At 55.6% G+C, this 23,700-nt stretch overlaps 1 protein-coding gene across 1 annotated transcript in view; it reads left to right on the top strand.

The window, feature by feature from the left end:
• The window catches only part of ttc33 (tetratricopeptide repeat domain 33), a 126,391-nt gene that overhangs the window by 47,342 nt on the left and 55,349 nt on the right, over window positions 1-23,700 (top strand). The window contains exon 3 of the mRNA XM_060842326.1: window positions 3,932-4,013. Within this exon, the coding sequence (XP_060698309.1) occupies window positions 3,932-4,013 (82 nt within the window). The remainder of the gene's footprint in view (window positions 1-3,931; window positions 4,014-23,700) is intronic.

Below are 23,700 nucleotides of genomic sequence, written 5' to 3'. Positions count from 1 at the left end.
TATATATTTGTTTGTTTACTGACACAGTGACATAGTACAAATGAGTCAACAGAGCTTCCAAACTAAATAGAGAAAAATTAAATATTCCTTTGTCAAATAGGCCCAGTACTGTCCATATTATATCTTCTGCTATGGGTGAGTTTTTGCAGAATGTACCCACATCTGGTGAATGAATAAGGTCAAGTCCAAAGATGTGCGGGTTAGATGGATTAGTCGTGCTAAATTGCTGTTAAAAAGTGTGGTGCTGGAAAAGCACAGCAGGTCAGGCAGCATCCGAGCAGCAGGAGAGTCAATGTTTCAGGCATAACCCTTTCATGCCCGAAATGTCGACTCTCCTGCTCCTCAGATGCTGCCTGACCTGCTGTACTTTTCCAGCCACGTTTTGTGACTCTGATCTCCAGCACCTGCAGTCCTCCTTCCTCCAAGCTAAGTTGCCCCATAGGGATGTGCAGTCTAGGTGGGTTAGCCATGGGAAATGCAGGGTTCCAGGGCTAGGTGGGGTGGGTCTGGGTGGGATGCTCTTTGGAGGGTTGGTATGGACTCGATGTACCAAATGGCCTGCTTCCACACTGTAGGGCTTCTCTGATTCTATGAGTAATAACATTGAACATAGAGCATTGAAAAGTACAGCACAGAACAGGATCTTAGGCCCACTATGTTGTACCGAGATTTAATCCTAACGTAAAATATAATAACTTAACCTACACACCCCTCAACTCACTGCTATCCATGTGCATGTCCAGCAGTCGCTTAAATGTCCCCAATGACTCTGCTTCCACCACCACAGCTGGCAACGCATTCCATGCATTCACAACTCTCTGTGTACAGAACCTACCTCTGACATCCCCTCGATAGTTTCCTCCTAACACCTTAAAACTATGGCCCCTTGTCCTAGTCAATCCTGCCCTGGGGAAAAGTCTCTGGCTATTGACTCTATCTATTCCTCTCATTACCTTGTCCACCTCGATCAGGTCTCCTCTCTTCCTCCTTCTCTCCAGAGAGACAAGTCTGATCTTAGTCAACCTTTCTTCATAAGGCAAGCCTTCCAGTCCAGGCAGCATCCTGGTAAACCTTCTTTGCACCCTCTCCATGTCACTTGGTCACACAGAACTTGAGTATTGCAGAAAAAAAAACATGATGCTGAAGCTTTTCACCCTGTGCTCATCCGGACACTTGCAAGAAGACACATTTCAAGCAGCACTTCAAACCACGTGAAAAAAGGCTGCCGATTGGTTGATTAGGTTAGAAGATTAGAATTAGAATCCCTACAGTGTGGAAACAGGCCCTTCGGCCCAACCAGTCCACACCGACCCGCTGAAGAGTAACCCACCCAGACCCATTTCCCTCTGACTAATGCACCGAACACCATGGGCAATTTAGCATGGCTAATCCACCTGACCTGCACATCTTTGGACTGTGGGAGGAAACCGGAGCACCCGGAGGAAACCCACACAGACACGGGGAGAACGTGCAAACTCCACACAGACAGTCGCCTGAGGCGGGAATTGAACCTGGGACCCTGGCACTGTGAGGCAGCAGTGCTAACCACCGAGCCACCGTGCCACCCCATAGGTTGTTAGGTGGGATTTTTTTTCTTTCATGGGATGTGAGCATTGCTGACAAGACCAGTATTTAGATTAGATTCCCTACAGTATGGAAACAGGCCATTTGGCCCAACAAGATTAGAGCGGTGTTGGAAAAGCACGGCAGGTCAGGCAGCATCCGAGGAGCACGATGCTAATCTTGACTCTGATCTCCAGTCCTTACTTTCACCCATTTGGTCCAACAAGTCCACACTGACGCTCTGAAGAGTAACCCACCCAAATCCATTCTCTTACCCTCCCCTATATTTACCCAACTAATGCACCTAACACTGTGGTCAATTCCCCATGGCCAATTCATCTAACCCGCACATCTTTGGACTGTGGGAGGAAACCCACGCAGACACGGGGAGAACATGCAAACTCCACACAGACAGTCGCCCGAGGCTGGAATCGAACCCGGGACCCTGGCGCTGTGAGGCAGCAGTGCTAACCACTGAGCCACCATGCCACCCACAAATTGCTGTTGGACTGAGTTTCTTGCTCAGCCACTTCAGGGGACAGTTAAAAACCAACTCCATTGATGTGAGTCTGGAGTCACGTGGAGGCTAGACCAGGTAAGAACAGCAGATTTCCCTCCCTACAGACCGCTGATGAATCAGAGAGAGTTTTATGATATTCGATGGTATTTTTATTTGTTCGTGGATCACCATTAACAAGCTTAATATTCAAGATAGTTTATGAATTTAATTCAAATTCCACTACTGCCATGCTGGGGTTAGAGTATTAGTCCCCACAGTATTATTCTGGGCTTCTGGTTTGTGACATTATGATGCCACTCCCCTTCCCAGATCTATGGCAAGAGGAACAGGTCAGAGGCCAGTTATTCTGTAGCGAGTAACTCCCCTCTTGACTCACCAGCTACAGGGCACAAGTCAGGAGTGTGATGCAATACTCCCCGTGTACCTGAATAAATGCAGCTCCAACAACACTCAACCATCCAGTGCTAAGCAGCCTGCCTGTTTAGCACCCCTCCAAGCCACACACCATCCTGTCTTGTAGCTGTCACTGGTTCAAAATCTTCCAGCTCCGTTCCTAGCACCAAAGTGGGTGTCCTTACAACCCATGGCCTGCAGAAGTTCAAGAAGGCAACTCATCATCACCTTCTTGAGGGAAGTTAGGTATGGGCAGTAAATGCTGGCCTCAATAACAATACATGAATGAATAAGAAAGAAAAATAATTGTTACAAGTTGTGAAATTGTATCCGGCTTTTCAAAATGTAGGTCATTATATAGATCAAGGAAAAGCAGGAATCCTGATAATGAATTGGGATGGAGCCTATGGAAAGCAAGTGGATGATCAGTATCCTTTGTTTTTGTCACAGCCAGCTTCATAAACTGTGCTGCTGCTGGCTCCCTTATTCCCAGGGCCTCCACTTTGACAGCAAGTTAGTTATGTGGCACTTTATCCAACATCTTTTTGAAGTCTGAGTACAGTGCGATCTGATCAGACCTCTGCAACCTAATCAAAACATTAGTGGGCTGGCTTTGCCTAATTCGTTTGTACTTCCAAGTCCTATGTTTTTACAAGCTTCTGGTTTGGAAAGGAGGGAAAGTGCGCATCTATAAATTGGACCTCACTACTGTATTTGGTATTCTGTGCTGGAAAGATTTGTACACCAGTCACACAGGTACAACAGCACAGAAACAGGCCATTCAGCCCAACTGGTCATTGCAGTTCTTGATGCTTCACTTCCCCTACCCTTTGTCTCACTCTGTCAGTTTTTCTGCTCCCTCTATTTATTCAGCTTTCTGTTAAATTCACCTCACTTTGCCTCATGATTCTTTGCAGTTGTAGGTTTCCACAATCTGTCCATCCTCAGGTAAAGACGGAGTTTTCCTGTTGGTTTTATTAGTTTGCAATCTAGCATTAGCAGGCACTATGGTTGCGTCTGGAAGCAGCAGTCTTCATTCCTGGTCTGCCTCTGTGTAGCCTCGGGGTGCTTGCTCACTCACTCAGCCTGACCCCTTCCTAATCATGGAAGAGAAAGTGAGGAGTGCAGATGCTGGTGACCAGAGCTGAAAATGTGTTGCTGGAAAAGCGCAGCAGGTCAGGCAGCATCCAAGGAGCAGGAGAATCGACGTTTCGGGCATGAGCCCTTCATCAGGAAACCTGAAGAAGGGCTTATCCTGAAACGTCGATTCTCCTGCTCCTTAGATGCTGCCTGACCTGCTGCGCTTTTCCAGCAACACATTTTCAGCCCCTTCCTAATCATTGTCATTTCAGACCATGTAGGGAGCTCCACCGTTGCTCAGGCAGGATTGTGCAGGCTGCCTTCTTCTTATGCAGAGCCTGGGTGATCAAGGTGAGACTTCTCTCTTTGCCACAGGTACTGGGATGCAATCGGCCGGTGGGATGAAGCCATTCAACTGACGCCAGACTGTGCCGCACTCTACGACATGAAAGCACAGGTACTATTACCAGTGTATCACCTTTACTTTTCACTTTTGTCTGCTTAACGCGGCCATGCAATGCCCACGAGTGTCAGAGACTGAGCAACCCTCCCTCGCTTTGAACGATGTGGAGGAACCGGTGTTGGATGGGAGTTTACAAAGTTAAAAATCACACAGCACCAGGTTATCGTCCAACAGATTTATTTGGAAGCACTGGCTTTTGGAGTGCTGCTCCTTCATCAGGTGGTTGTGATGAAGGAATGGCGCAGTATCGAGGGAGCGTTGCATTGTCACTGGTTCTGACGTGCTGAAGAAATGTTAGCCTGACGGGGTGCTCTACCCTCTCAGGTTATTGTGTAGAATCTGACTGTGTTAGAGTCAAGAGGCAAGAGAGGCCCAGCACTGAAACAGACTCATGTGTTATTTTGAAGGACAGCAGGGGAGCCCTCCCTGGTGGTTCTAGTGAATGTGTAAACCTCAACCAACAGCATTGAAACAGATTTTTATTTGAGAATCGCTGAAGAAACACACAGTTTGTTGAAGTTTTTCACCTTGCACTGGTCACGGCAATTGGAGCAAAGTATCAAAGTAAAGGGGAACAATTGCCAAACACTCTTTTCGCATAACGTATAAAATCTTTTTCCCATAGAATCATAGACTAGTTCCAGCACAGAAAGAGGCCATTCAGCCCATCATGTCCGTGCCAGCTGAATAAACTATCCGTCCATGCTAACCGCACTGTCCGGTCTGGATCCCTGCGGCTCCCAGTGTTTCAGGAGCAGGTCCAGGTTCCTTTTCAATGAGGGTTTCTGCCTCCACCACCAAACTGGGCAGTGAGTTCCATACCCCCACCACTTTGGGGGCGGGGGGGGGGGGGTAGGGAAAGGGGTTTATCCTCACATCCCCATCAAACCTTCTGCCAAACAGCTTAAATCTGTCACTGATCTCTCTGTTGGGGGAAACAGTTCTTCCCTAGCCACTCTGTGCAAGTGCTCACTATGTCGTTCACCTCAAGGAGAAGTTGGACAAACTTGGGTTGTTTTCGCGAGAGTGTCAGAGGCTGAGGGGGGACCTGATCGAAGTGTATAAAATTATGAGAGGCGGGGATCGTCAAGAGTCTTTTTTCCTATTGTGGGAATGTCAAATACTGTGGGCGGGCATAGGTTTAAGGTGAGAGGGGGACAGTATAATGGAGATATATGAGGCAGTGTCAGGTGCCTGGAACATGATAACCAGAGAGGTGGGAGAAGCAGATACATAACAATGTTCAAGAGGCATAGGGACAGACTAATGATCTCAGACTCACGAACAGGCAGGGAATAGAGAGATATAGACTTTGTGCAGACAGATGGGAATCCTGGTCAGTGCAGACATGGTGGGCCGAAGGGCCTGCTCCTATCCTTTATTGTTCCCTGTTCTATCAGTTCCAAATGCATCGGCAATATTCAGGTTCTGTACAACCTAGATCACCACCCAGGTTGATCGGGTTGTTAAGAAGGCACACGCTGTGTGAGCTTTTTTCCTTGGATGGTGATGGCGAGCACAAGGGGACATAGCTTTAAATTGAGGGATGATCGATACAGGACAGATGTCAGAGGTAGTTTCTTTACTCAGAGAGTAATAGAGGCGTGGAACACACTGCCTACAACAGTAGTAGACTTGCCAACTTTAAATGGTCGTTGGATAGGCATATGAATGAAAATGGAACAGTGTAGGTTAGATGGGCTTTAGATTAGTTTTACAGGTCAGTGCAATATCAAGGGCTGAAGGGCCTGCTATATTCTATTAAATTAATAACCATCTATTAATTTATTAATTCACTGTACACAAAACCATCATGTTACAATGGTGACTCCATTATACCAGAGTGTTTGATCATATGGAGCTTTGAAATATTATAAGGCTGTGAAATGTGATGTATAGGTTCCCCAGCTCCTGTCTCTATCCCTCTCTTTGAGATTAAGCCCTTGTGTTCACAACCTCGGTGTCCCATTCAATCGTCAAGATGAGATTCCAAATTTCATCTTCCAGATAATACTGAGACCGTCTTTATCTAGGAGAAAGTGAGGACTGCAGATGCTGGAGATCAGAGCTGAAAAATGTGTTGCTGGAAAAGCGCAGCAGGTCAGGCAGCATCCAAGGAGCAGGAGAATCGACGTTTCGGGCATGAGCCCTTCTTCAGGAAATCCTGAAGGTTTTCCTGAAGAAGGGCTCATGCCCGAAACGTCGATTCTCCTGCTCCTTGTATGCTGCCTGACCTGCTGCGCTTTTCCAGCAACACATTTTCAGCACCGTCTTTATCTCCCTCTGTAACATCATTGAGCTATATCCATTTCCCAATTCACTTTCTGCTGAAACCCGAACTCGTGTTCATGCTACGTCCAGATCTAATGATTGCAATGCCTTCTGGCTGCTGGTCCACAATCTGCTCTTCTTAAATGAACACTAACAGTTTATGATGTGGTGATGCTGGTGTTGGACTGGGGCGGACAAAGTTTAAAAAAATCACACAACACCAGGTACAGTCCCATCAGGTTTATTTGGAAGCAAAAGCTTTCAGAGTGACGCTCCATCACAAACCCTTCAAAGACTATAATCTTTAATGCATTGTCTGAGTTGAGATGTCATCTTATTTTCATAACACCTTAGGTTATCTCGAGAATGTGACCTGAAAGAAGTTCTGGGATTTACATATTAATGAAGCGAAACCTGCAAACCATTCTAAAAGATGAAGGACTTAACAGTTTGTTCAAATATATTGTTTCAGTTGCATTACACTGAATTTAGAACAGAAATGCATCAAAATTAATTTAATATACCATCCCTGTAGTGATAATGCAGCTCAGTCCTGTGGACCATCAGTTCTTTGTGCCAGTGGACACCACATACTCCCTTTCCCTGGACACCACATACTCCCTCTCCCTGGACACCACATACTCCCTCTCCCTGGACACCACGTACTCCCTCTCCATGGACACCACGTACTCCCTCTCCATGGGCACCACGTACTCCCTCTCCCTGGACACCACGTACTCCCTCTCCCTGGACACCACGTACTCCCTCTCCCTGGACACCACGTACTCCCTCTCCCTGGACACCACGTACTCCCTCTCCCTGGACACCACGTACTCCCTCTCCATGGACACCACGTACTCCCTCTCCATGGGCACCACGTACTCCCTCTCCCTGGACACCACGTACTCCCTCTCCCTGGACACCACGTACTCCCTCTCCCTGGACACCACATACTCCCTCTCCCTGGACACCACGTACTCCCTCTCCATGGACACCACGTACTTCCTCTCCATGGGCACCACGTACTCCCTCTCCCTGGACACCACGTACTCCCTCTCCCTGGACACCACGTACTCCCTCTCCCTGGACACCACATACTCCCTCCCCATGGACACCACATACTCCCTCTCCATGGACACCACATACTCCCTCTCCATGGACACCACATACTCCCTCTCCATGGGCACCACATACTCCCTCTCCCTGGACACCACATACTCCCTCTCCATGGGCACCACGTACTCCCTCTCCATGGACACCACGTACTCCCTCTCCATGGACACCACGTACTCCCTCTCCATGGGCACCACGTACTCCCTCTCCATGGGCACCACGTACTCCCTCTCCATGGACACCACGTACTCCCTCTCCATGGACACCACGTACTCCCTCTCCATGGACACCACGGACTCCCACTCCATGGGCACCACGTACTCCCTCTCCAAGGACACCACGTACTCCCTCTCCAAGGACACCACGTACTCCCTCTCCATGGACACCACGTACTCCCCCTCCATGGACACCACATACTCCCCCTCCCTGGACACCACGTACTCCCTCTCCATGGGCACCACATACTCCCTCTCCATGGACACCACATACTCCCTCTCCATGGGCACCACATACTCCCTCTCCATGGACACCACATATTCCCTCTCCATGGACACCACATACTCCCCCTCCCTGGACACCACGTACTCCCTCTCCATGGACACCACGTACTCCCTCTCCATGGACACCACATACTCCCTCTCCATGGGCACCACGTACTCCCTCTCCATGGGCACCACGTACTCCCTCTCCCTGGACACCACGTACTCCCTCTCCATGGGCACCACATACTCCCTCTCCATGGACACCACGTACTCCCTCTCCATGGACACCACGTACTCCCTCTCCCTGGACACCACGTACTCCCTCTCCATGGGCACCACGTACTCCCTCTCCATGGGCACCATGTACTCCCTCTCCATGGACACCACGTACTCCCTCTCCATGGACACCACGTACTCCCTCTCCATGGACACCACGGACTCCCACTCCATGGGCACCACGTACTCCCTCTCCAAGGACACCACGTACTCCCTCTCCAAGGACACCACGTACTCCCTCTCCATGGACACCACGTACTCCCTCTCCATGGACACCACGTACTCCCCCTCCATGGACACCACATACTCCCCCTCCCTGGACACCACGTACTCCCTCTCCATGGGCACCACATACTCCCTCTCCATGGACACCACATACTCCCTCTCCATGGGCACCACATACTCCCTCTCCATGGACACCACATACTCCCTCTCCATGGACACCACATACTCCCCCTCCCTGGACACCACGTACTCCCTCTCCATGGACACCACGTACTCCCTCTCCATGGACACCACATACTCCCTCTCCATGGGCACCACGTACTCCCTCTCCATGGGCACCACGTACTCCCTCTCCCTGGACACCACGTACTCCCTCTCCCTGGACACCACGTACTCCCTCTCCATGGGCAACACGTACTCCCTCTCCCTGGGCACCACGTACTCCCTCTCCATGGACACCACGTACTCCCTCTCCATGGGCACCACGTACTCCCTCTCCATGGACACCACGTACTCCCTCTCCATGGGCACCACGTACTCCCTATCCATGGACACCACATACTCCCTATCCATGGGCACCACGTACTCCCTCTCCATGGGCACCACGTACTCCCTCTCCCTGGACACCACGTACTCCCTCTCCATGGGCACCACATACTCCCTCTCCATGGACACCACGTACTCCCTCTCCATGGACACCACGTACTCCCTCTCCCTGGACACCACGTACTCCCTCTCCATGGGCACCACGTACTCCCTCTCCATGGGCACCATGTACTCCCTCTCCATGGACACCACGTACTCCCTCTCCATGGACACCACGTACTCCCTCTCCATGGACACCACGTACTCCCTCTCCATGGACACCACGGACTCCCACTCCATGGGCACCACGTACTCCCTCTCCAAGGACACCACGTACTCCCTCTCCAAGGACACCACGTACTCCCTCTCCATGGACACCACGTACTCCCTCTCCATGGACACCACGTACTCCCCCTCCATGGACACCACATACTCCCCCTCCCTGGACACCACGTACTCCCTCTCCATGGGCACCACATACTCCCTCTCCATGGACACCACATACTCCCTCTCCATGGGCACCACATACTCCCTCTCCATGGACACCACTTACTCCCTCTCCATGGACACCACATACTCCCCCTCCCTGGACACCACGTACTCCCTCTCCATGGACACCACGTACTCCCTCTCCATGGACACCACATACTCCCTCTCCATGGGCACCACGTACTCCCTCTCCATGGGCACCACGTACTCCCTCTCCCTGGACACCACGTACTCCCTCTCCCTGGACACCACGTACTCCCTCTCCATGGGCAACACGTACTCCCTCTCCCTGGGCACCACGTACTCCCTCTCCATGGACACCACGTACTCCCTCTCCATGGGCACCACGTACTCCCTCTCCATGGACACCACGTACTCCCTCTCCATGGGCACCACGTACTCCCTATCCATGGACACCACATACTCCCTATCCATGGACACCACATACTCCCTATCCATGGGCACCACATACTCCCTCTCCATGGACCCCAGGTGCTCCCTCTCCATGGACACCACATACTCCCTCTCCATGGACACCACATACTCCCTCTCCATGGGCACCACATACTCCCTCTCCATGGACCCCGAGTGCTCCCTCTCCATGGGCACCACGTACTCCCTCTCCATGGGCACCACGTACTCCCTCTCCATGGACACCACGTACTCCCTCTCCATGGACACCACATACTCCCTCTCCATGGGCACCACGTACTCCCTCTCCATGGGCACCACGTACTCCCTCTCCATGGGCACCACGTACTCCCTCTCCATGGGCACCACGTACTCCCTCTCCATGGGCACCACGTACTCCCTCTCCATGGACACCACACACTCCCTCTCCATGGGCACCACATACTCCCTCTCCATGGACACCACTTACTCCCTATCCATGGACACCACATACTCCCTCTCCATGGGCACCACATACTCCCTCTCCATGGACCCCGAGTGCTCCCTCTCCATGGACACCACATACTCCCTCTCCATGGACACCACATACTACCTCTCCATGGACACCACATACTACCTCTCCATGGACACCACATACTCCCTCTCCATGGACCCCAGGTGCTCCCTCTCCATGGACACCACATACTCCCTCTCCATGGACACCACATACTCCCTCTCCATGGGCACCACATACTCCCTCTCCATGGACCCCGAGTGCTCCCTCTCCATGGGCACCACGTACTCCCTCTCCATGGGCACCACGTACTCCCTCTCCATGGACACCACGTACTCCCTCTCCATGGACACCACTTACTCCCTATCCATGGACACCACATACTCCCTCCTCATGGGCACCACATACTCCCTCTCCATGGACCCCGAGTGCTCCCTCTCCATGGACACCACATACTACCTCTCCATGGGCACCACATACTCCCTCTCCATGGACCCCGAGTGCTCCCTCTCCATGGGCACCACGTACTCCCTCTCCATGGGCACCACGTACTCCCTCTCCATGGACCCCGAGTGCTCCCTCTCCATGGGCACCACGTACTCCCTCTCCATGGACACCACGTACTCCCTCTCCATGGACACCACGTACTCCCTCTCCATGGGCACCACGTACTCCCTCTCCATGGACACCACACGCTCCCTCTCCATGGGCACCACATACTCCCTCTCCATGGACACCACTTACTCCCTATCCATGGACACCACATACTCCCTCTCCATGGGCACCACACGCTCCCTCTCCATGGACACCACTTACTCCCTATCCATGGACTCCACATACTCCCTCTCCATGGACACCACTTACTCCCTATCCATGGACACCACATACTCCCTCTCCATGGACCCCGAGTGCTCCCTCTCCATGGACCCCGAGTGCTCCCTCTCCATGGGCACCACGTACTCCCTCTCCATGGGCACCACGTACTCCCTCTCCATGGACACCACGTACTCCCTCTCCATGGGCACTACGTACTCCCTCTCCATGGGCACCACGTACTCCCTCTCCATGGACACCACATACTCCCTCTCCATGGGCACCACATACTCCCTCTCCATGAACACCGAGTGCTCCCTCTCCATGGACACCACGTACTCCCTATCCATGGGCACCATATACTCCCTCTCCATGGGCACCACGTACTCCCTCTCCCTGGACACCGAGTGCTCCCTCTCCATGGACACCTCATACTCCCTCTCCATGGACACCACGTACTCCCTCTCCATGGGCACCACGTACTCCCTCTCCATGGACACCACGTACTCCCTCTCCATGGACACCACGTACTCCCTCGCCATGGGCACCACGTACTCCCTCTCCATGGGCACCACATACTCCCTCTCCATGGACACCACATACTCCCCCTCCATGGACTCCACATACTCCCTCTCCATGGACACCACTTACTCCCTATCCATGGACACCACATACTCCCTCTCCATGGACCCCGAGTGCTCCCTCTCCATGGACCCCGAGTGCTCCCTCTCCATGGACACCACACGCTCCCTCTCCATGGGCACCACATACTCCCTCTCCATGGACACCACTTACTCCCTATCCATGGACACCACATACTCCCTCTCCATGGGCACCACACGCTCCCTCTCCATGGACACCACTTACTCCCTATCCATGGACTCCACATACTCCCTCTCCATGGACACCACATACTCCCTCTCCATGGACCCCGAGTGCTCCCTCTCCATGGACCCCGAGTGCTCCCTCTCCATGGGCACCACGTACTCCCTCTCCATGGGCACCACGTACTCCCTCTCCATGGACACCACGTACTCCCTCTCCATGGGCACTACGTACTCCCTCTCCATGGGCACCACGTACTCCCTCTCCATGGACACCACATACTCCCTCTCCATGGGCACCACATACTCCCTCTCCATGAACACCGAGTGCTCCCTCTCCATGGACACCACGTACTCCCTATCCATGGGCACCATATACTCCCTCTCCATGGGCACCACGTACTCCCTCTCCCTGGACACCGAGTGCTCCCTCTCCATGGACACCTCATACTCCCTCTCCATGGACACCACGTACTCCCTCTCCATGGGCAACACGTACTCCCTCTCCAGGGGCACCACGTACTCCCTCTCCATGGACACCACGTACTCCCTCTCCATGGACACCACGTACTCCCTCGCCATGGGCACCACGTACTCCCTCTCCATGGGCACCACATACTCCCTCTCCATGGACACCGAGTGCTCCCTCTCCATGGACACCGAGTGCTCCCTCTCCATGGGCACCACATACTTCCGCACCAGGGACACCACATACTCCCTCTCCATGGGCACCACATACTCCCTCTCCATGGACACCACGTACTCCCTCTCCATGGACACCACGTACTGCCTCTCCATGGACACCACGTACTCCCTCTCCATGGGCACCACGTACTCCCTCTCCATGGGCACCACGTACTCCCTCTCCATGGGCACCACGTACTCCCTCTCCATGGGCACCACTTACTCCCTCTCCATGGGCACCACGTACTCCCTCTCCATGGACACCACTTACTCCCTCTCCATGGGCACCACGTACTCCCTCTCCATGGGCACCACATACTCCCTCTCCATGGACACCGAGTGCTCCCTCTCCATGGACGCCACGTACTCCCTCTCCATGGGCACCACATACTCTCTCTCCATGGACACCGAGTGCTGCCTCTCCATGGACGCCACGTACTCCCTCTCCATGGACACCACTTACTCCCTCTCAATGGGCACCACGTACTCCCTCTCCATGGGCACCACGTACTCCCTCTCCATGGACACCGAGTGCTCCCTCTCCATGGACGCCACGTACTCCCTCTCCATGGGCACCACATACTCCCTCTCCATGGGCACCACGTACTCCCTCTCCATGGGCACCACGTACTCCCTCTGCATAGACACCACTTACTCCCTCTCCATGGGCACCACATACTCCCTCTCCATGGACACCGAGTGCTCCCTCTCCATGGACGCCACGTACTCCCTCTCCATGGGCACCACATACTCTCTCTCCATGGACACCGAGTGCTGCCTCTCCATGGACGCCACGTACTCCCTCTCCATGGACACCACGTACTCCCTCTCCAAGGACACCACGTACTCCCTCTCCATGGACACCACGTACTCCCCCTCCATGGACACCACATACTCCCCCTCCCTGGACACCACGTACTCCCTCTCCATGGGCACCACATACTCCCTCTCCATGGACACCACATACTCCCTCTCCATGGGCACCACATACTCCCTCTCCATGGACACCACATACTCCCTCTCCATGGACACCACATACTCCCCCTCCCTGGACACCACGTACTCCCTCTCCATGGACACCACGTACTCCCTCTCCATGGACACCACATACTCCCTCTCCATGGGCACCACGTACTCCCTCTCCATGGGCACCACGTACTCCCTCTCCCTGGACACCACGTACTCCCTCTCCCTGGACACCACGTACTCCCTCTCCATGGGCAACACGTACTCCCTCTCCCTGGGCACCACGTACTCCCTCTCCATGGACACCACGTACTCCCTCTCCATGGGCACCACGTACTCCCTCTCCATGGACACCACGTACTCCCTCTCCATGGGCACCACGTACTCCCTATCCATGGACACCACATACTCCCTATCCATGGGCACCACGTACTCCCTCTCCATGGGCACCACGTACTCCCTCTCCCTGGACACCACGTACTCCCTCTCCATGGGCACCACATACTCCCTCTCCATGGACACCACGTACTCCCTCTCCATGGACACCACGTACTCCCTCTCCCTGGACACCACGTACTCCCTCTCCATGGGCACCACGTACTCCCTCTCCATGGGCACCATGTACTCCCTCTCCATGGACACCACGTACTCCCTCTCCATGGACACCACGTACTCCCACTCCATGGACACCACGTACTCCCTCTCCATGGACACCACGGACTCCCACTCCATGGGCACCACGTACTCCCTCTCCAAGGACACCACGTACTCCCTCTCCAAGGACACCACGTACTCCCTCTCCATGGACACCACGTACTCCCTCTCCATGGACACCACGTACTCCCCCTCCATGGACACCACATACTCCCCCTCCCTGGACACCACGTACTCCCTCTCCATGGGCACCACATACTCCCTCTCCATGGACACCACATACTCCCTCTCCATGGGCACCACATACTCCCTCTCCATGGACACCACATACTCCCTCTCCATGGACACCACATACTCCCCCTCCCTGGACACCACGTACTCCCTCTCCATGGACACCACGTACTCCCTCTCCATGGACACCACATACTCCCTCTCCATGGGCACCACGTACTCCCTCTCCATGGGCACCACGTACTCCCTCTCCCTGGACACCACGTACTCCCTCTCCCTGGACACCACGTACTCCCTCTCCATGGGCAACACGTACTCCCTCTCCCTGGGCACCACGTACTCCCTCTCCATGGACACCACGTACTCCCTCTCCATGGGCACCACGTACTCCCTCTCCATGGACACCACGTACTCCCTCTCCATGGGCACCACGTACTCCCTATCCATGGACACCACATACTCCCTATCCATGGACACCACATACTCCCTATCCATGGGCACCACATACTCCCTCTCCATGGACCCCAGGTGCTCCCTCTCCATGGACACCACATACTCCCTCTCCATGGACACCACATACTCCCTCTCCATGGGCACCACATACTCCCTCTCCATGGACCCCGAGTGCTCCCTCTCCATGGGCACCACGTACTCCCTCTCCATGGGCACCACGTACTCCCTCTCCATGGACACCACGTACTCCCTCTCCATGGACACCACATACTCCCTCTCCATGGGCACCACGTACTCCCTCTCCATGGGCACCACGTACTCCCTCTCCATGGGCACCACGTACTCCCTCTCCATGGGCACCACGTACTCCCTCTCCATGGGCACCACGTACTCCCTCTCCATGGGCACCACGTACTCCCTCTCCATGGGCACCACATACTCCCTCTCCATGGACACCACTTACTCCCTATCCATGGACACCACATACTCCCTCTCCATGGGCACCACATACTCCCTCTCCATGGACCCCGAGTGCTCCCTCTCCATGGACACCACATACTCCCTCTCCATGGACACCACATACTACCTCTCCATGGACACCACATACTACCTCTCCATGGACACCACATACTCCCTCTCCATGGACCCCAGGTGCTCCCTCTCCATGGACACCACATACTCCCTCTCCATGGACACCACATACTCCCTCTCCATGGGCACCACATACTCCCTCTCCATGGACCCCGAGTGCTCCCTCTCCATGGGCACCACGTACTCCCTCTCCATGGGCACCACGTACTCCCTCTCCATGGACACCACGTACTCCCTCTCCATGGACACCACTTACTCCCTATCCATGGACACCACATACTCCCTCCTCATGGGCACCACATACTCCCTCTCCATGGACCCCGAGTGCTCCCTCTCCATGGACACCACATACTACCTCTCCATGGGCACCACATACTCCCTCTCCATGGACCCCGAGTGCTCCCTCTCCATGGGCACCACGTACTCCCTCTCCATGGGCACCACGTACTCCCTCTCCATGGACCCCGAGTGCTCCCTCTCCATGGGCACCACGTACTCCCTCTCCATGGACACCACGTACTCCCTCTCCATGGACACCACGTACTCCCTCTCCATGGGCACCACGTACTCCCTCTCCATGGACACCACACGCTCCCTCTCCATGGGCACCACATACTCCCTCTCCATGGACACCACTTACTCCCTATCCATGGACACCACATACTCCCTCTCCATGGGCACCACACGCTCCCTCTCCATGGACACCACTTACTCCCTATCCATGGACTCCACATACTCCCTCTCCATGGACACCACTTACTCCCTATCCATGGACACCACATACTCCCTCTCCATGGACCCCGAGTGCTCCCTCTCCATGGACCCCGAGTGCTCCCTCTCCATGGGCACCACGTACTCCCTCTCCATGGGCACCACGTACTCCCTCTCCATGGACACCACGTACTCCCTCTCCATGGGCACTACGTACTCCCTCTCCATGGGCACCACGTACTCCCTCTCCATGGACACCACATACTCCCTCTCCATGGGCACCACATACTCCCTCTCCATGAACACCGAGTGCTCCCTCTCCATGGACACCACGTACTCCCTATCCATGGGCACCATATACTCCCTCTCCATGGGCACCACGTACTCCCTCTCCCTGGACACCGAGTGCTCCCTCTCCATGGACACCTCATACTCCCTCTCCATGGACACCACGTACTCCCTCTCCATGGGCACCACGTACTCCCTCTCCATGGACACCACGTACTCCCTCTCCATGGACACCACGTACTCCCTCGCCATGGGCACCACGTACTCCCTCTCCATGGGCACCACATACTCCCTCTCCATGGACACCACATACTCCCCCTCCATGGACTCCACATACTCCCTCTCCATGGACACCACTTACTCCCTATCCATGGACACCACATACTCCCTCTCCATGGACCCCGAGTGCTCCCTCTCCATGGACCCCGAGTGCTCCCTCTCCATGGACACCACACGCTCCCTCTCCATGGGCACCACATACTCCCTCTCCATGGACACCACTTACTCCCTATCCATGGACACCACATACTCCCTCTCCATGGGCACCACACGCTCCCTCTCCATGGACACCACTTACTCCCTATCCATGGACTCCACATACTCCCTCTCCATGGACACCACATACTCCCTCTCCATGGACCCCGAGTGCTCCCTCTCCATGGACCCCGAGTGCTCCCTCTCCATGGGCACCACGTACTCCCTCTCCATGGGCACCACGTACTCCCTCTCCATGGACACCACGTACTCCCTCTCCATGGGCACTACGTACTCCCTCTCCATGGGCACCACGTACTCCCTCTCCATGGACACCACATACTCCCTCTCCATGGGCACCACATACTCCCTCTCCATGAACACCGAGTGCTCCCTCTCCATGGACACCACGTACTCCCTATCCATGGGCACCATATACTCCCTCTCCATGGGCACCACGTACTCCCTCTCCCTGGACACCGAGTGCTCCCTCTCCATGGACACCTCATACTCCCTCTCCATGGACACCACGTACTCCCTCTCCATGGGCAACACGTACTCCCTCTCCAGGGGCACCACGTACTCCCTCTCCATGGACACCACGTACTCCCTCTCCATGGACACCACGTACTCCCTCGCCATGGGCACCACGTACTCCCTCTCCATGGGCACCACATACTCCCTCTCCATGGACACCGAGTGCTCCCTCTCCATGGACACCGAGTGCTCCCTCTCCATGGGCACCACATACTTCCGCACCAGGGACACCACATACTCCCTCTCCATGGGCACCACATACTCCCTCTCCATGGACACCACGTACTCCCTCTCCATGGACACCACGTACTGCCTCTCCATGGACACCACGTACTCCCTCTCCATGGGCACCACGTACTCCCTCTCCATGGGCACCACGTACTCCCTCTCCATGGGCACCACGTACTCCCTCTCCATGGGCACCACTTACTCCCTCTCCATGGGCACCACGTACTCCCTCTCCATGGACACCACTTACTCCCTCTCCATGGGCACCACGTACTCCCTCTCCATGGGCACCACATACTCCCTCTCCATGGACACCGAGTGCTCCCTCTCCATGGACGCCACGTACTCCCTCTCCATGGGCACCACATACTCTCTCTCCATGGACACCGAGTGCTGCCTCTCCATGGACGCCACGTACTCCCTCTCCATGGACACCACTTACTCCCTCTCCATGGGCACCACGTACTCCCTCTCCATGGGCACCACGTACTCCCTCTCCATGGACACCGAGTGCTCCCTCTCCATGGACGCCACGTACTCCCTCTCCATGGGCACCACATACTCCCTCTCCATGGGCACCACGTACTCCCTCTCCATGGGCACCACGTACTCCCTCTGCATAGACACCACTTACTCCCTCTCCATGGGCACCACATACTCCCTCTCCATGGACACCGAGTGCTCCCTCTCCATGGGCACCACGTACTCCCTCTCCCTGGGCACCATATACTCCCTCTCCATGGACACCACATACTCCCTCTCCATGGGCACCGTATACTCCCTCACCATGGGCACCATATACTCCCTCTCCATGGGCACCACGTACTCCCTCTCCATGGGCTCTACATACTCCCTCTCCCTGGACACCACATACTCCCTCTCCATGGGCACCACGTACTCCCTCTCCATGGGCACCACGTACTCCCTCTCCATGGGCCCCACGTACTCCCTCTCCATGGGCACCACGTACTCCCTCTCCATGGACACCACGTACTCCCTCTCCATGGACACCACGTACTCCCTCTCCATGGGCACCACGTACTCCCTCTCCATGGACACCACGTACTCCCTCTCCATGGACACTGTGTACTCCCTCTCCATGGACGCCACTTACTCCCTCTCCATGGGCACCACGTACTCCCTCTCCAGGGGCACCACGTACTCCCTCTCCATGGACACCACGTACTCCCTCTCCATGGACACCACGTACTCCCTCGCCATGGGCACCACGTACTCCCTCTCCATGGGCACCACGTACTCCCTCTCCATGGACACCACATACTCCCCCTCCATGGACACCACATACTCCCTCTCCATGGACACCGAGTGCTCCCTCTCCATGGACACCGAGTGCTCCCTCTCCATGGGCACCACATACTCCCGCACCATGGACACCACATACTCCCTCTCCATGGGCACCACGTACTCCCTCTCCATGGACACCACATACTCCCTCTCCATGGACACCACATACTCCCTCTCCATGGGCAGCACGTACTCCCTCTCCATGGACACCACTTACTCCCTCTCCATGGGCACCACGTACTCCCTCTCCATGGGCACCACGTACTCCCTCTCCATGGACACCGAGTGCTCCCTCTCCATGGACGCCACGTACTCCCTCTCCCTGGACACCACGTACTCCCTCTCCCTGGACACCACGTACTCCCTCTCCCTGGACACCACGTACTCCCTCTCCCTGGACACCACATACTCCCTCTCCCTGGACACCACGTACTCCCTCTCCATGGACACCACGTACTCCCTCTCCATGGGCACCACGTACTCCCTCTCCATGGGCACCACGTACTCCCTCTCCCTGGACACCACGTACTCCCTCTCCCTGGACACCACGTACTCCCTCTCCCTGGACACCACGTACTCCCTCTCCCTGGACACCACGTACTCCCTCTCCATGGACACCACGTACTTCCTCTCCATGGGCACCACGTACTCCCTCTCCCTGGACACCACGTACTCCCTCTCCCTGGACACCACGTACTCCCTCTCCCTGGACACCACATACTCCCTCCCCATGGACACCACATACTCCCTCTCCATGGACACCACATACTCCCTCTCCATGGACACCACATACTCCCTCTCCATGGGCACCACATACTCCCTCTCCCTGGACACCACATACTCCCTCTCCATGGGCACCACGTACTCCCTCTCCATGGACACCACGTACTCCCTCTCCATGGACACCACGTACTCCCTCTCCATGGGCACCACGTACTCCCTCTCCATGGGCACCACGTACTCCCTCTCCATGGACACCACGTACTCCCTCTCCATGGACACCACGTACTCCCTCTCCATGGACACCACGGACTCCCACTCCATGGGCACCACGTACTCCCTCTCCAAGGACACCACGTACTCCCTCTCCAAGGACACCACGTACTCCCTCTCCATGGACACCACGTACTCCCTCTCCATGGACACCACGTACTCCCCCTCCATGGACACCACATACTCCCCCTCCCTGGACACCACGTACTCCCTCTCCAGGGGCACCACATACTCCCTCTCCATGGACACCACATACTCCCCCTCCCTGGACACCACGTACTCCCTCTCCATGGACACCACGTACTCCCTCTCCATGGACACCACATACTCCCTCTCCATGGGCACCACGTACTCCCTCTCCATGGGCACCACGTACTCCCTCTCCCTGGACACCACGTACTCCCTCTCCATGGGCACCACATACTCCCTCTCCATGGACACCACGTACTCCCTCTCCATGGACACCACGTACTCCCTCTCCCTGGACACCACGTACTCCCTCTCCATGGGCACCACGTACTCCCTCTCCATGGGCACCATGTACTCCCTCTCCATGGACACCACGTACTCCCTCTCCATGGACACCACGTACTCCCTCTCCATGGACACCACGTACTCCCTCTCCATGGACACCACGTACTCCCACTCCATGGGCACCACGTACTCCCTCTCCAAGGACACCACGTACTCCCTCTCCAAGGACACCACGTACTCCCTCTCCATGGACACCACGTACTCCCTCTCCATGGACACCACGTACTCCCCCTCCATGGACACCACATACTCCCCCTCCCTGGACACCACGTACTCCCTCTCCATGGGCACCACATACTCCCTCTCCATGGACACCACATACTCCCTCTCCATGGGCACCACATACTCCCTCTCCATGGACACCACATACTCCCTCTCCATGGACACCACATACTCCCCCTCCCTGGACACCACGTACTCCCTCTCCATGGACACCACGTACTCCCTCTCCATGGACACCACATACTCCCTCTCCATGGGCACCACGTACTCCCTCTCCATGGGCACCACGTACTCCCTCTCCCTGGACACCACGTACTCCCTCTCCCTGGACACCACGTACTCCCTCTCCATGGGCAACACGTACTCCCTCTCCCTGGGCACCACGTACTCCCTCTCCATGGACACCACGTACTCCCTCTCCATGGGCACCACGTACTCCCTCTCCATGGACACCACGTACTCCCTCTCCATGGGCACCACGTACTCCCTATCCATGGACACCACATACTCCCTATCCATGGACACCACATACTCCCTATCCATGGGCACCACATACTCCCTCTCCATGGACCCCAGGTGCTCCCTCTCCATGGACACCACATACTCCCTCTCCATGGACACCACATACTCCCTCTCCATGGGCACCACATACTCCCTCTCCATGGACCCCGAGTGCTCCCTCTCCATGGGCACCACGTACTCCCTCTCCATGGGCACCACGTACTCCCTCTCCATGGACACCACGTACTCCCTCTCCATGGACACCACATACTCCCTCTCCATGGGCACCACGTACTCCCTCTCCATGGGCACCACGTACTCCCTCTCCATGGACACCACACACTCCCTCTCCATGGGCACCACATACTCCCTCTCCATGGACACCACTTACTCCCTATCCATGGACACCACATACTCCCTCTCCATGGGCACCACATACTCCCTCTCCATGGACCCCGAGTGCTCCCTCTCCATGGACACCACATACTCCCTCTCCATGGACACCACATACTACCTCTCCATGGACACCACATACTACCTCTCCATGGACACCACATACTCCCTCTCCATGGACCCCAGGTGCTCCCTCTCCATGGACACCACATACTCCCTCTCCATGGACACCACATACTCCCTCTCCATGGGCACCACATACTCCCTCTCCATGGACCCCGAGTGCTCCCTCTCCATGGGCACCACGTACTCCCTCTCCATGGGCACCACGTACTCCCTCTCCATGGACACCACGTACTCCCTCTCCATGGACACCACTTACTCCCTATCCATGGACACCACATACTCCCTCTCCATGGGCACCACATACTCCCTCTCCATGGACCCCGAGTGCTCCCTCTCCATGGACACCACATACTACCTCTCCATGGGCACCACATACTCCCTCTCCATGGACCCCGAGTGCTCCCTCTCCATGGGCACCACGTACTCCCTCTCCATGGGCACCACGTACTCCCTCTCCATTGACCCCGAGTGCTCCCTCTCCATGGGCACCACGTACTCCCTCTCCATGGACACCACGTACTCCCTCTCCATGGACACCACGTACTCCCTCTCCATGGGCACCACGTACTCCCTCTCCATGGACACCACACGCTCCCTCTCCATGGGCACCACATACTCCCTCTCCATGGACACCACTTACTCCCTATCCATGGACACCACATACTCCCTGTCCATGGACACCACACACTCCCTCTCCATGGGCACCACACGCTCCCTCTCCATGGACACCACTTACTCCCTATCCATGGACTCCACATACTCCCTCTCCATGGACACCACTTACTCCCTATCCATGGACACCACATACTCCCTCTCCATGGACCCCGAGTGCTCCCTCTCCATGGGCACCACGTACTCCCTCTCCATGGGCACCACGTACTCCCTCTCCATGGACACCACGTACTCCCTCTCCATGGGCACTACGTACTCCCTCTCCATGGGCACCACGTACTCCCTCTCCATGGACACCACATACTCCCTCTCCATGGGCACCACATACTCCCTCTCCATGAACACCGAGTGCTCCCTCTCCATGGACACCACATACTCCCTCTCCATGGACACCACGTACTCCCTATCCATGGGCACCATATACTCCCTCTCCATGGGCACCACGTACTCCCTCTCCCTGGACACCGAGTGCTCCCTCTCCATGGACACCTCATACTCCCTCTCCATGGACACCACGTACTCCCTCTCCATGGGCACCACGTACTCCCTCTCCAGGGGCACCACGTACTCCCTCTCCATGGACACCACGTACTCCCTCTCCATGGACACCACGTACTCCCTCGCCATGGGCACCACGTACTCCCTCTCCATGGGCACCACATACTCCCTCTCCATGGACACCACATACTCCCCCTCCATGGACACCACATACTCCCTCTCCATGGACACCGAGTGCTCCCTCTCCATGGACACCGAGTGCTCCCTCTCCATGGGCACCACATACTCCCGCACCAGGGACACCACATACTCCCTCTCCATGGGCACCACATACTCCCTCTCCATGGACACCACATACTCCCTCTCCATGGACACCACGTACTGCCTCTCCATGGACACCACGTACTCCCTCTCCATGGGCACCACGTACTCCCTCTCCATGGGCACCACGTACTCCCTCTCCATGGGCACCACGTACTCCCTCTCCATGGACACCACTTACTCCCTCTCCATGGGCACCACGTACTCCCTCTCCATGGACACCACTTACTCCCTCTCCATGGGCACCACGTACTCCCTCTCCATGGGCACCACGTACTCTCTCTCCATGGACACCGAGTGCTGCCTCTCCATGGACG

The sequence above is a fragment of the Hemiscyllium ocellatum genome, chromosome 2, assembly GCF_020745735.1.
Source record: "Hemiscyllium ocellatum isolate sHemOce1 chromosome 2, sHemOce1.pat.X.cur, whole genome shotgun sequence".
Classification (NCBI taxonomy): domain Eukaryota; kingdom Metazoa; phylum Chordata; class Chondrichthyes; order Orectolobiformes; family Hemiscylliidae; genus Hemiscyllium; species Hemiscyllium ocellatum.
Note: the sequence above shows the minus strand (reverse complement) of the source record. Positions and strands in the feature narration are given on the sequence as shown.